Source organism: Scyliorhinus torazame, chromosome 4 (genome assembly GCF_047496885.1).
Source record: "Scyliorhinus torazame isolate Kashiwa2021f chromosome 4, sScyTor2.1, whole genome shotgun sequence".
NCBI classification, from domain to species: Eukaryota; Metazoa; Chordata; class Chondrichthyes; order Carcharhiniformes; family Scyliorhinidae; genus Scyliorhinus; species Scyliorhinus torazame.
Genome location: NC_092710.1, coordinates 339,494,794 through 339,509,314, shown reverse-complemented (window position 1 = coordinate 339,509,314; position 14,521 = coordinate 339,494,794). Strand labels below are relative to the sequence as shown.

The 14,521-nt window shown below is 47.3% G+C and overlaps 1 protein-coding gene across 3 annotated transcripts in view; it reads right to left on the bottom strand.

The window, feature by feature from the left end:
- Nucleotides 1-14,521, bottom strand: part of LOC140411169 (probable tubulin polyglutamylase ttll-15) — a 204,244-nt gene that overhangs the window by 154,210 nt on the left and 35,513 nt on the right. For all 3 annotated transcript variants that reach the window (XM_072500259.1, XM_072500257.1, XM_072500258.1), the window contains exon 2: nucleotides 10,508-10,583. In XM_072500259.1, the coding sequence (XP_072356360.1) occupies nucleotides 10,508-10,520 (13 nt within the window). In that variant the 5' untranslated portion in view covers nucleotides 10,521-10,583. The remainder of the gene's footprint in view (nucleotides 1-10,507; nucleotides 10,584-14,521) is intronic.

Sequence of the window (14,521 nt, the reverse complement as noted above, 5' to 3'; positions counted from 1 at the left end):
GAATGCTGCAACCGGCAAGACTGTGGGTCACATATCAAGGGAGGCACCACTACTTTGAGACGGCGGATGAAGCGTGGACTTTTATTGTAGAAGAAAAACTGGAATGAGTGGATTATGAAAAAGAACGTTTGGACAAAGTGGTGGGGCGAATGGGGGGGGGCGAAGAGGGGTTTTATGTTCTAATCCTGCGGTATGGTAACTTTTCTTTCTCCCACAGGTGGTGATGGGGGGAGGTGGGGAGGGAGAGGAGATGGGGCGTTGGCCATGGGAGGCGGGGCCGAGGGAGAGGCGCGGGCTTGGTTCCCGCGCTATGATAATTATGGCGGGAATAGAGAAGCAGGAAGGAGGGGGCGTCGCACGGTGCGAGCCGTGGTCACGGGGGGAAGCCGAGGTCAGCCAGAGTTTGCTGACTTCTGGGAGCAACATGGGGGGAGTAATTACGCTAGCGGGGGGTCTAGCGGGGGGGGTGGGAGGGGGGAATTACTGGGTTGCTGCTGCTGGGGAAAGGGGGGAGTGGGTACGGGAGAGGATGGGCGGGGGGGCACCGCCTGGGGGAGATACAGCTGCGTGGGAACTGGGTGAGAAGCTGGAAAAAGATGATGGCTAACCGGCAAGGGGGGGGGGGGGGGGGGGGTGGGAAGCCCCCCAACTCGGCTGATCACGTGGAATGTGAGAGGGCTCAACGGGCCGATAAAGAGGGCACGAGTACTCGCACACCTTAAGAAACTTAAAGCAGATGTGGTTACGTTACAGGAAACGCACCTGAAACTGATAGACCAGGTTAGGCTGCGTAAAGGATGGGTGGGGCAGGTGTTCCATTCGGGGCTGGATGCGAAAAACAGGGGGGTGGCTATATTAGTGGGGAAGCGGGTAATGTTCGAGGCAAAGACTATAGTGGTGGATAACGGGGGCAGATACGTGATGGTGAGTGGCAAATTACAGGGAGAGATGGTGGTTTTGGTAAACGTGTATGCCCCAAACTGGGATGATGCCAACTTTATGAGGCGAATGCTAGGACGCATCCCGGACCTAGAGACAGGAAAGCTGATAATGGGGGCAGACTTTAACACGGTGTTGGAACCAAGGCTGGATAGGTCGAAGTCCAGGACTGGTAGGAGGCCGGCAGCAGCCAAGGTGCTTAAGGATTTTATGGAGCAGATGGGAGGTGTGGACCCGTGGAGATTCAGTAGACCTAGGAGTAAGGAGTTCTCGTTTTTCTCCTATGTCCATAAAGTCTATTCGCGCATAGACTTTTTTGTGTTGGGTAGGGCATTGATCCCGAAGGTGAGGGGAACGGAATATACGGCTATAGCCATTTCAGATCATGCCCCACACTGGGTAGACTTGGAGATAGGGGAGGAAACAGGAGGGCGCCCACCCTGGAGAATGGACATGGGACTAATGGCGGATGAGGGGGTGTGCCTCAGGGTGAGGGGATGTACTGAAAAGTACTTGGAACTCAATGACAATGGGGAGGTTCAGGTGGGAGTGGTCTGGGAGGCGTTGAAGGCGGTGGTTAGGGGGGAGCTGATATCAATAAGGGCACATAAAGGGAAGCAGGAGAGTAAGGAACGGGAGCGGTTGCTGCAAGAACTTTTGAGGGTGGACAGACAATATGCGGAAGCACCGGAGGAGGGACTGTACAGGGAAAGGCAAAGGCTGCATGTGGAATTTGACTTGCTGACTACAGGCACTGCAGAGGCACAATGGAGGAAGGCGCAGGGTGTACAGTATGAATATGGGGAGAAGGCGAGCAGATTGCTGGCACACCAATTGAGGAAAAGGGGAGCAGCGAGGGAAATAGGGGGAGTGAGGGATGAGGAAGGAGAGATGGAGCGGGGGGTGGAGAGAGTGAATGAAGTGTTCAAGACATTTTATAAAAAATTGTATGAAGCTCAACCCCCGGATGGGAGGGAGAGAATGATGGATTTTTTGGATCGGCTGGAAATTCCCAAGGTGGAAGAGCAGGAAAGGGTGGGACTGGGAGCACAGATCACGGTAGAAGAAGTGGTGAAAGGAATTAGGAACATGCAGACGGGAAAGGCCCCGGGACCGGACGGATTCCCAGTTGAATTTTACAGAAAGTATTTGGACTTGCTCGGCCCGGTACTGACGAGGACCTTTAACGAGGCAAAGGAAAGGGGACAACTGCCCCCGACTATGTCTGAAGCAACGATATCGCTTCTCTTAAAGAAGGAAAAGGATCCGCTACAATGCGGGTCCTACAGACCAATTTCCCTCCTAAATGTGGATGCCAAGGTCCTGGCCAAGGTAATGGCAATGAGAATAGAGGAATGTGTCCCGGGGGTGGTTCACGAGGACCAAACTGGGTTTGTGAAGGGGAGACAGCTGAACACGAATATACGGAGGCTGTTAGGGGTAATGATGATGGCCCCACCAGAGGGTGAAACGGAGATAGTAGTGGCGATGGATGCTGAGAAAGCATTTGGTAGAGTGGAATGGGATTATCTGTGGGAGGTGTTGAGGAGATTTGGTTTTGGAGAGGGGTATGTTAGATGGGTGCAGCTGTTGTATAGGGCCCCAGTGGCGAGTGTGGTCACGAATGGACGGGGATCGGCATATTTTCGGCTCCATAGAGGGACAAGGCAGGGATGTCCTCTGTCCCCATTACTGTTTGCACTGGCGATTGAGCCCCTGGCGATAGCGCTGAGAGGTTCCAAGAGATGGAGGGGAATACTTAGGGGAGGAGAAGAACACCGGGTATCTTTATATGCGGATGATCTGCTACTATATGTGGCGGATCCGGCGGAGGGGATGCCAGAAATAATGCGGATACTTGGGGAGTTTGGGGATTTTTCAGGGTATAAATTGAACATGGGGAAGAGTGAGCTGTTTGTGGTGCATCCAGGGGAGCAGAGTAGAGAAATAGAAGACCTACCGTTGAGGAAGGTAACAAGAGACTTTCGTTACCTGGGGATCCAGATAGCTAAGAATTGGGGCACATTGCACAGGCTAAATTTAACGCGGTTGGTGGAACAGATGGAGGAAGATTTCAAGAGATGGGATATGGTAGCACTGTCAATGGCAGGGAGGGTGCAGGCGGTTAAGATGGTGGTCCTCCCGAGATTCCTCTTTGTGTTTCAGTGCCTCCCGGTGGTGATCACGAAGGCTTTTTTTAAAAGGATAGAAAAGAGCATCATGGGTTTTGTTTGGGCCGGGAAGACTCCGAGAGTGAGGAAGGGATTCTTACAGCGTAGTAGGGATAGGGGGGGGCTGGCATTACCGAGCCTAAGTGAGTATTATTGGGCCGCTAATATTTCAATGGTGAGTAAGTGGATGGGAGAGGAGGAGGGAGCGGCGTGGAAGAGATTAGAGAGGGCGTCCTGTAGGGGGACCAGCTTGCAGGCTATGGTGACGGCCCCATTGCCGTTCTCACCGAGGAACTACACCACGAGCCCGGTGGTGGTAGCTACACTGAAGATTTGGGGACAGTGGAGACGACATAGGGGAAAGACCGGAGCATTGGGGGGGTCCCCGATAAGAAACAACCATAGGTTTGCCCCGGGGGGAATGGATGGGGGATATGGAATGTGGCAAAGAGCAGGAATAACGCAACTGAAAGATCTATTTGTGGACGGGAAGTTCGCAAGTCTGGGAGCGCTGACCGAGAAATATGGGTTGCCCCAAGGGAATGCATTCAGGTACATGCAATTGAGGGCTTTTGCGAGGCAACAGGTGAGGGAATTCCCGCAGCTCCCGACACAAGAGGTGCAGGACAGAGTCATCTCAAAGAAATGGGTGGGGGATGGTAAGGTGTCGGATATATATAGGGAAATGAGGGACGAAGGGGAGACTATGGTGGACGAACTAAAAGGGAAATGGGAAGAAGAGCTAGGGGAGGAGATCGAGGAGGGGCTGTGGGCAGATGCCCTAAACAGGGTAAACTCGTCGTCCTCGTGCGCCAGGCTAAGCCTGATTCAGTTTAAGGTATTACACAGGGCACATATGACTGGAACACGGCTCAGTAAATTTTTTGGGGTGGAGGATAGGTGTGCGAGGTGCTCGAGAAGCCCAGCGAATCATACCCATATGTTTTGGTCATGCCCGGCACTACAGGGGTTTTGGGTGGGGGTGACAAAGGCGCTTTCAAAAGTAGTAGGAGTCCGGGTCGAACCAAGCTGGGGGTTGGCTATATTTGGGGTTGCACAAGAGCCGGGAGTGCAGGAGGCGAGAGAGGCCGATGTTTTGGCCTTTGCGTCCCTAGTAGCCCGGCGCAGGATATTGCTAATGTGGAAAGAAGCCAAGCCCCCGGGGGTGGAGACCTGGATAAATGATATGGCGGGGTTCATAAAGCTAGAGCGGATTAAGTTCGTCCTAAGGGGGTCGGCTCAAGGGTTCACCAGGCGGTGGCAACCGTTCGTCGAATATCTTGCGGAAAGATAGATGGGGGAAAAAAGAAGGCAGCAGCAGCAGCCCAGGACTTGGGTGGGGGGTATAGCCTGTGACAAGGCAGTTGCCAATTAGGGCTAGATTTCATTTTTGTTCTTTAATATTTATTTATTTGTTGTTTTTTGTTTATATAAAAAAGGTCATTATTATCTGTATTGTTATAATGTTGTGTAAAGGATGCACAATGTACTGTGTTGGTTGACCAAAAATTTTCAATAAAATATTTATTAAAAAAAAAAAAGTAATTGGGGACTCTATAGTCAGGGGCACAGATAGGAGATTTTGTGGGAGCGTGAGAGACTCACGTTTGGTATGTTGCCTCCCAGGTGCAAGGGTACGTGATGTCTCGGATCGTGTTTTCCGGGTCCTTAAGGGGGAGGGGGAGCAGCCCCAAGTCGTGGTCCACATTGGCACTAACGACATAGGTAGGAAAGGGGATAAGGATGTCAGGCAGGCTTTCAGGGAGCTAGGATGGAAGCTCAGAACTAGAACAAACAGAGTTGTTATCTCTGGGTTGTTGCCCGTGCCACGTGATAGTGAGATGAGGAATAGGGAGAGAGAGCAATTAAACACGTGGCTACAGGGATGGTGCAGGCAGGAGGGATTCAGATTTCTGGATAACTGGGGCTCTTTCTGGGGAAGGTGGGACCTCTACAGACAGGATGGTCTACATCTGAACCTGCGGGGCACAAATATCCTGGGGGGTAGATTTGTTAGTGCTCTTTGGGGGGGTTTAAACTAATGCAGCAGGGGCATGGGAACCTGGATTGTAGTTTTAGGGTAAGGGAGAACAAGAGTATAGAGGTCAGGAGCTCAGATTTGACGTCGCAGGAGGGGGCCAGTGTTCAGGTAGGTGGTTTGAAGTGTGTCTACTTCAATGCCAGGAGTATATGAAATAAGGTAGGGGAACTGGCAGCATGGGTTGGTACCTGGGACTTCGATGCTGTGGCCATTTCGGAGACATGGATAGAGCAGGGACAGGAATGGATGTTGCAGGTTCCGGGGTTTAGGTGTTTTAGTAAGCTCAGAGAAGGAGGCAAAAGAGGGGGAGGTGTGGCGCTGCTAGTCAAGAGCAGTATTACGGTGGCGGAGAGGATGCTAGATGGGGACTCATCTTTCGAGGTAGTATGGGCTGAGGTTAGAAACATGAAAGGAGAGGTCACACTGTTGGGAGTCTTCTATAGGCCTCCAAATAGTTCTAGGGATGTAGAGGAAAGGATGGCGAGGATGATCCTGGATAAGAGCGAAAGTAACAGGGTAGTTATTATGGGAGACTTTAACTTTCCAAATATTGACTGGAAAAGATATAGTTCGAGTACATTAGATGGGTCGTTTTTTATACAGTGTGTGCAGGAGGGTTTCCTGACACAGTTTGTTGACAGGCCAACAAGAGGCGAGGCCACATTGGATTTGGTTTTGGGTAATGAACCAGGCCAGGTGTTGGATTTGGAGGTAGGTGAGCACTTTGGGGACAGTGACCACAATTCGGTGACGTTTACGTTAAGGATGGAAAGGGATAAGTATACACCGCAGGGCAAGAGTTATAGCTGGGGGAAGGGAAATTATGATGCCATTAGACGTGACTTGGGGGGGATAAGGTGGAGAAGTGGGCTGCAAGTGTTGGACACACTGGATAAGTGGAGCTTGTTCAAGGATCAGCTACTGCGTGTTCTTGATAAGTATGTACCGGTCAGGCAGGGAGGAAGGTGCCGAGCGAGGGAACCGTGGTTTACCAAAGAAGTGGAATCTCTTGTTAAGAGGAAGAAGGAGGCCTATGTGAAGATGAGGTGTGAAGTTTCAGTTGGGGCGATGGATAGTTACAAGGTAGCGAGGAAGGATCTAAAGAGAGAGCTAAGACGAGCAAGGAGGGGACATGAGAAGTATTTGGCAGGAAGGATCAAGGAAAACCCAAAAGCTTTCTATAGGTATGTCAGGAATAAGCGAATGACTAGGGAAAGATTAGGACCAGTCAAGGACAGGGATGGGAAATTGTGTGTGGAGTCTGAAGAGATAGGCGAGATACTAAATGAATATTTTTCGTCAGTATTCACTCAGGAAAAAGATAATGTTGTGGAGGAGAATGCTGAGCTCCAGGTAAATAGATTAGATGGCATTGAGGTACGTAGGGAAGAGGTGTTGGCAATTCTGGACAGGCTGAAAATAGATAAGTCCCCGGGACCTGATGGGATTTATCCTAGGATTCTCTGGGAGGCCAGGGAAGAGATTGCTGGACCATTGGCTTTGATTTTTATGTCATCATTGGCTACAGGAATAGTGCCAGAGGACTGGAGGATAGCAAATGTGGTCCCTTTGTTCAAAAAGGGGAGCAGAGACAACCCCGGCAACTATAGACCGGTGAGCCTCACGTCTGTAGTGGGTAAAGTCTTGGAGGGGATTATAAGAGACAAGATTTATAATCATCTAGATAGGAATAATATGATCAGGGATAGTCAGCATGGCTTTGTGAAGGGTAGGTCATGCCTCACAAACCTTATTGAGTTCTTTGAGAAGGTGACTGAACAGGTAGACGAGGGTAGAGCAGTTGATGTGGTGTATATGGATTTCAGCAAAGCGTTTGATAAGGTTCCCCACGGTAGGCTATTGCAGAAAATACGGAGGCTGGGGATTGAGGGTGATTTAGAGATGTGGATCAGAAATTGGCTAGCTGAAAGAAGACAGAGGGTGGTGGTTGATGGGAAATGTTCAGAATGGAGTTCTGTCACAAGTGGAGTACCACAAGGATCTGTTCTGGGGCCGTTGCTGTTTGTCATTTTTATCAATGACCTAGAGGAAGGCGCAGAAGGGTGGGTGAGTAAATTTGCAGACGATACTAAAGTCGGTGGTGTTGTCGATAGTGTGGAAGGAAGTAGCAGGTTAGAGAGGGATATAGATAAGCTGCAGTGCTGGGCTGAGAGGTGGCAAATGGAGTTTAATGTAGAGAAGTGTGAGGTGATTCACTTTGGAAGGAATAACAGGAATGTGGAATATTTGGCTAATGGAAAAGTTCTTGAAAGTGTGGATGAGCAGAGGGATCTAGGTGTCCATGTACATAGATCCCTGAAAGTTGCCACCCAGGTTGATAGGGTGGTGAAGAAGGCCTATGGAGTGTTGGCCTTTATTGGTAGAGGGATTGAGTTCCGGAGTCAGGAGGTCATGTTGCAGCTGTACAGAACTCTGGTACGGCCGCATTTGGAGTATTGCGTACAGTTCTGGTCACCGCATTATAGGAAGGACGTGGAGGCTTTGGAGCGGGTGCAGAGGAGATTTACCAGGATGTTGCCTGGTATGGAGGGAAAATCTTATGAGGAAAGGCTGATGGACTTGAGGTTGTTTTCGTTGGAGAGAAGAAGGTTAAGAGGAGACTTAATAGAGGCATACAAAATGATCAGAGGGTTAGATAGGGTGGACAGTGAGAGCCTTCTCCCGCGGATGGAAATGGCTAGCACGAGGGGACATAGCCTTAAACTGAGGGGTAATAGATATAGGACAGAGGTCAGAGGTAGGTTCTTTACGCAAAGAGTGGTGAGGCCGTGGAATGCCCTACCGGCAACAGTAGTGAACTCGCCAACATTGAGGGCATTTAAAAGTTTATTGGATAAACATATGGATGATAATGGCATAGTGTAGGTTAGATGGCTTTTGTTTCGGTGCAACATCGTGGGCCGAAGGGCCTGTACTGCGCTGTACCGTTCTATGTTCTAAGTACAAAGGATCAAACACAACAATCCGGAACGCCCAGACTCCAGACCTCTGCCATGAGGATATCCCTTGAGCTGAAACCCAGCTCCCGAGTATTTAATTGATGGCTGCTGCCTCTATGGTGCTGACATTTCTAAACTTCAGGCACATCCTTCAGGTTTCAAGGTTTGATTGAAATGCGATGCAATAATCATCGTCTGAGACATGACACATGCACCCACGAGAAGCTGTTTGAGAGCTGTGACGTACTCTCACAATTCACAAGCAGTCGACAACACCGATGACATAGATGAAGATGCTGATTACAGTGGAGATTGCAATAGTAGGCAACTCTGACACTGACTCTGAGGATGTCCTAATGACTATCTCATTATGCTCCAAGGACCACTCACACATTTGCGAATTTGATCAAGTGCTTGGGTCAGCTCAGCCAGAAACTATAGTCATCTGCAGTGATGACGAGCAAGTCACCGATGTTCCAGCACGCCAAGAAGAGGTGAAAGATTAGTGAAGACAAATGTAAGTCTCTTACAGTCTGAAGCAGGAGAATTTATAATAGAGAACAAGGAAATAGCAGAGGAATTAAACAATTACTTTAGTTCAGTCTTCACAGTGGAAGGCACAAATAACTTCCTGGAAATGCTAAGGAACCAAGGGTTTAGTGAGGAGGGGGAATCGAAGGAAATTAGTATTCCTAAAAAAAATTAATGGTACTGAAAACCGATAAATCTCCAGGGCCTGATAGTGTACATCCCAGCGTATTAAAGAAGGTGACTGTGGAAATAGTGGATTTGTTGGTTGTTATCTCACAAAACTCTGTTGATTCTGATGAAGTCCTGGCAAATTAGAGGGTGGCAAATGTACCCACACTATTTCAAAAAGGAGAGAGGGAGAAAACAGGGAATTACAGTTGACCTAACATCAGTAGTAGAGAAAATACTAAAGTCTATTATAAAAGAATGTGATAACAGGACACTTAGACAATATCAATGGGATTAGACAAAGTCAACATGGATTTCTGAAAGAGAAATCATGTTTGACAAACATACTGGGGGTTTTTAAGGACATAACTAGTAGAATAGATAAGGGAAAACCAGTAGATGTGGTGTATTTGGCGTTCAGAAAACTTTTGACAAAGTCCCACATAAAAGGTTGGTGTGCAAATTAAAGCATAATATATGGATTGAGAATTGATTAGCAGGCAAGAAAGAGAGTAGGAATATATAGATCTCCATCTGAGTGGCAGGTGGTGACCAGTGGGATCCCTCAGGGATCAGTGCTTAGCCCCCAGATATTCACAATATACACCAATGATTTGGATGAGGGAGCGAAATGTAATATTTCCAAGTTTGCTGACAACACAAAACTGGGTGGAAACCATGAGTGATGAGGAGGATGTTATGAGGCTTCAAGATGATTTAGACAAGTTGAGTGAGTGAGCAGATATGGCAGATGCAGTATAATGTTGAAGTTATCCACTTGGGTAGGAGAAACAGAATGGCAGAGTATTATTTAAATGGTGATAGATTGGGAAATGTTGATGTACAAAGGGACCTGCGTGTCCTTGTACTCTAATCAGTGAACCTGTGGAATTCTCTACCACAGAAAGCTGTGGAGGTCAAGTCACTGAATATATTTAAGAAGAAAGTTGGTGGATTTCTAGACTCTAAAGGTATTAAGTCATCAGGGCAGCATGGTAGCATAGTGGTTAGCACAATTGCTTCACAGCTCCAGGGTCCCAGATTCGATTCCTGGCTTGGGTCACTGTCTGTGTGGAGTCTGCACGTTCTCCCCGTGTGTGCATGGGTTTCCTCCGGGTGCTCCGGTTTCCTCCCACAGTCCAAAGATGTGCAGGTTAGGTGGACTGGCCATGCTAAATTGCCCTTAGTGTCCAAAATTGCACTTAGTGTTGGGTGGGGTTACTGGGTTATGGGGATAGGGTGGAGGTGTGGGCTTGGGTGGGGTGCTCAATCCAAGAGCCGGTGCAGACTCGATGGGCTGAATGGCCTCCTTCTGCACTGTAAATTCTATGACTCTATGATCAAGGGGCAAGAAGAGAATGCGGGGGTATGGCATTGAGATAGAGCATCAGTCATGATCATATTGAATGGTGGAGCAGGCTCGAAGGGCTAAATGTCCTACTCCAGCTCTTATTTTCTAATTCTATCTTCAAAACCAATGTCTCATTGTTGTTTGTGGAACGTTGCTGCTCATATATTGATTGGCTATTCTGTTTCCCTACATAACAGGAACGACAGTACTTTAAAAGTACATTGTTTGGCTGTGAATAACTTCAGAGCATTATGAGGATGTGGAAAGTGCTGTGCAGGTTCTTTCTTGAATTTATAGAATGGTAATATACAGGGATATGGAATTGTGCAGACATTACGACACTTACCCCGCAGAGACATTATTTTGATTCCTCTGTGCTGATTGCTTTTCTCCACCCAAAGCTTGTCTGTGTGCGTCTTGGTCTACATTTTAGATAAGATTTGCAATGAAATATCATTATATGTAAACCCCACATCTTTCACTGAATAGTTCTGACAGCTCATTGTGCATAACATATAAATAACATCAACCTGATCCTTTTCTGGTCTGCCACATGGAGCTGTGATGAGCTCTCCTCCGTACACGTCCTTTAATAAAGCATTAATGAATGCTACATTTGATTACAGTTCTCAACTTTTCTTGCAATCTAATTTCATCCTCTCCTTGCTTGAAGACACTGATTCATGCTGTGCAGTTCAACCATGGAAATATAATCCTGCCCACTGCTCAAACACCTTTTAGTAAGGATCACCGATAGCGGTGAGGAGCAATAAGTCTGCCTGATGTCATCTTCCTTGACACAGGCCAAACACAATGTGCTGCCCTCCCCGCCACAGTGAGCACCAACCAACTTGGAGTAAAGCAAGGGTTTTCTTGGTCAGTCCAGCTCAGTATCTCTCTGAATGGTGATCTGGCCTATCAGCCAGCAGAGAAATATTTTTACCTTTCACTCATCATTTTTCTGATTAGTTTGCCAAGTGGGACCTTACCAAAGTTTTACTAAAATCCATGCAGGCTACATCAAACACACTATCCTCATCAATTCTCCTTGTTACTTCCTCAAAGAAAATCAATACAGTTAGTCAGACATGACCTTTCCTTAACAAATCTGTGCTGACTGCCCTGGATTGATCCATGTCCTTCTAAAGTTGATATGACATAGCACTTCAGAAATGTTTCAATGTTAGGCTGACTGGCCTGAAGTACTCTGTCTGTTTCTTCCTCCCTTTTTATACAGTGGGTACAATGTTAGCAGTCCTCCAGTCCCCTGGCGCTTGTGGCAAAATAACAAGGAAAATTATGGTCAGCGCCTTAGCTATTTCCTCCCTTGCTTCTCTTAATAATCTGGGATTCATTTCATCTTGTGATTTATCTACTTTCAAATGTGCTGTGTCTCTTAATTTTTTTTTGGTACTATTTTTAATCTCATCCGATATTTCACACTCCTCCTTAACCACATTGAGAAATTATACTCCTGGTCAATTTTGTCCTTTTTCATAACTGAATTTTACTACCACCGGAATGCTCTTCCACCTGCTCTGCTTCATTTTCTAAAATGAAGCCCAAAACTGCCCCTTCGCTTGTTGGGCTTGTTATCTACTGGCTAAAAAGGTTTTCCTGAATGCATTTTAAGAATTGTGCCCTCTCTATATATTTTGCACAGATATTATCTCAGTGGTCAGCACTGCTGCCTCACAGCTCAAGGGTCCCAGGTTCAATTCCGGCTTCGGGTCACTGTCTGTGTGGAGTTTGCACTTTCTCGCCGTGTCTGCGTGGGGTTTCCTCCAGGTGCTCCAGTTTCCTCCTAATGTCCAAAGATGTGCAGGTTAGGTGGATTGGCCATGCTAAATTGCCCTTAGAGTACAAAAGGTTAGGTGGGGTTACTGGGTTACGGGGATAGGGTGGAAGTGAAGACTTAAGTAGGGTGCTCTAGGTGCTCTTTCGAAGGGTCGGTACAGACTCGATAGGCCGAACGGCCTCCTCCTGCACTGCAAATTCTATGATTCTATAATAATGTTTGGGTAATTGAAATCCCCACCCATACTGTCGTACTATTTCTGCACTATTCAGCAATTTGCCTACACATTTCTATCTCCCTCTGACTGAAGTCTATCGTGCATTCCCAGTAATGTAATTGTCCTTTAGTTATTCTTCAGTTTGGCCCATACGATCTTATTTGATTATCCTTCTCACATTATGAGGAAAGGTTGAGGGACTTGAGGCTGTTTTCATTAGAGAGAAGAAGGTTAAGAGGTGACTTAATTGAGGCATACAAGATGATCAGAGGATTGGATAGGGTGGACAGTGAGAGCCTTTTTCCTCGGATGGTGATGTCTAGCACGAGGGGACATAGCTTTAAATTGAGGGGAGATAGATATAAGACAGATGTCAGAGGTAGGTTCTTCACTCAGAGAGTAGTAAGGGCGTGGAATGCCCTGCCTGCAACAGTAGTGGACTCGCCAACACTAAGGGCATTCAAATGGTCATTGGATAGACATATGGACGATAAGGGAATAGTGTAGATGGGCTTTAGAGTGGTTTCACAGGTCGGCGCAACATCGAGGGCCGAAAGGCCTGTACTGCGCTGTAATGTTCCATGTTCTATATAATCTCACCTCATAGCTGGAATTGTTTCTTTAACCAACATTGCTACTCTCCTTTTTTAAAAATCCTACTCTCAATCTCTTCCGAAAATTCTCTAACCAGGAATGCTGAGCGGCCATTCCTACTCTTTGTTTCAGTGATAGCCATCATCCTCATGTATTTATCTGAGCTTTCTGCTCAGCTACCTTATTCACTAGAGCCCTTGCACTGAAATATGTACCATTAAGCATTGCCAAACTACTTTGTTGTCAATTTTATAGCTTTTGTTTTCTTTGGCTTCCACAATTGCTTCCTAATTTTCTGCCTTCTAATTCCAGCTCAGCTTTTCTCCTTTAGAAACAATACTCAGGTTCCTGTCATCGTAGTTGAAATTCTATACAGCAGCATTAGTGAACCTCTCTGTGACGATATGGTCTGTTGAGGTACAAACCAACTGGCTTGTATACATCCCACATCTCCCAGTACTTGTCCTAGTGCCTTTGGAAACTAAAGCACTATCTCTCCTGCCGCATTAACCTCCTATTTCTCTACTCACTAGACCATGACACTAAGAGTAATTCAGGAATTACTACCTTTGGTTCCTTGTTAATTTCTCTCCTAATTCTGCAAAATCGGCCTGCAGGACCTCAGCCCTCTTCCTACCTTTATCATTGGTACTGATTATGGATCATGACTTCTGGATTTTCACCTACCCCTGACAGAATGATCTGCAGCTGGTCCTTGACCTTGCACCGGGAGGGCAGTCGACCCTCTGGAGTCACACTTGCAGTTGCAGAAATGCCTGTCTGTTTTCACAACTATTGAGTCCCCTGTTATTATTGCTTTTTCAACCTTCGCCCTCCCTCCATAGCACTGAGCCACCCAGTGTCACAGACCTCTCTCTGGCTACACTCCACAAGGAACCATCACACTCTCCATCATTCAAAACTGAATGTCGACTAGAGAGCAAGATGCACTTTTCTAAATTTGCTTATGGGACGTGGGCATCGCAAACTGGGTCGGCATCCCAAATTGCTCTCGAGGGGGCAGATTTTTTTTTGTTTTAAAAAATAAATTTTTATTAAGGTATTTGAAAATTTTTATAAAAATAACATAGACAATGACATCAACATGGTATAATAAACATTTCCCCCCATCTCAATCTTCACACACCCCAACCATAAAACAACAATCCGGCCCTCCACACCCCTTGGAATACTGCATCTGCTGACATTTTAATTTTCCCCAAGAAAGTCGACGAACGGCTGCCACCTCCGGGAGAACCCCAACATTGACCCTCTTAAGGCAAACTTTATCTTCTCGAGACTGAGAAACCCAGCCATGTCACAAACCCAGGTCTCTACACTCGGGGGGGTTTCGAGTCCCTCCACATTAACAAGATCCGTCTCCGGGCTACCAGGGAGGCAAAGGCCAAGACGTCAGCCTCTTTCGCCCCCTGAACTCCCGGATCCTCCGACACTCCAAAAATCGCTACCTCCGGGCTCGGCCCCACCCGTGTTTTTAGCACCGTGGACATTGCCTTAGCAAAATCCTGCCAAAACCCTCTAAGCTTCGGGCATGCCCAAAACATGTGGACATGATTTGCTGGGCTTCCCGCGTACCTCGCACACCTATCTTCTACCCCGAAAAACCTGCTCATCCTAGATGCTGTCATGTGTGCCCGGTGGACCACCTTAAATTGTATCAGGCTGAGCCTGGTACATGATGTTTAAGGGGGCAGTTAAGAGTCAACCACGCTACTGTGGATCTGGAGGCC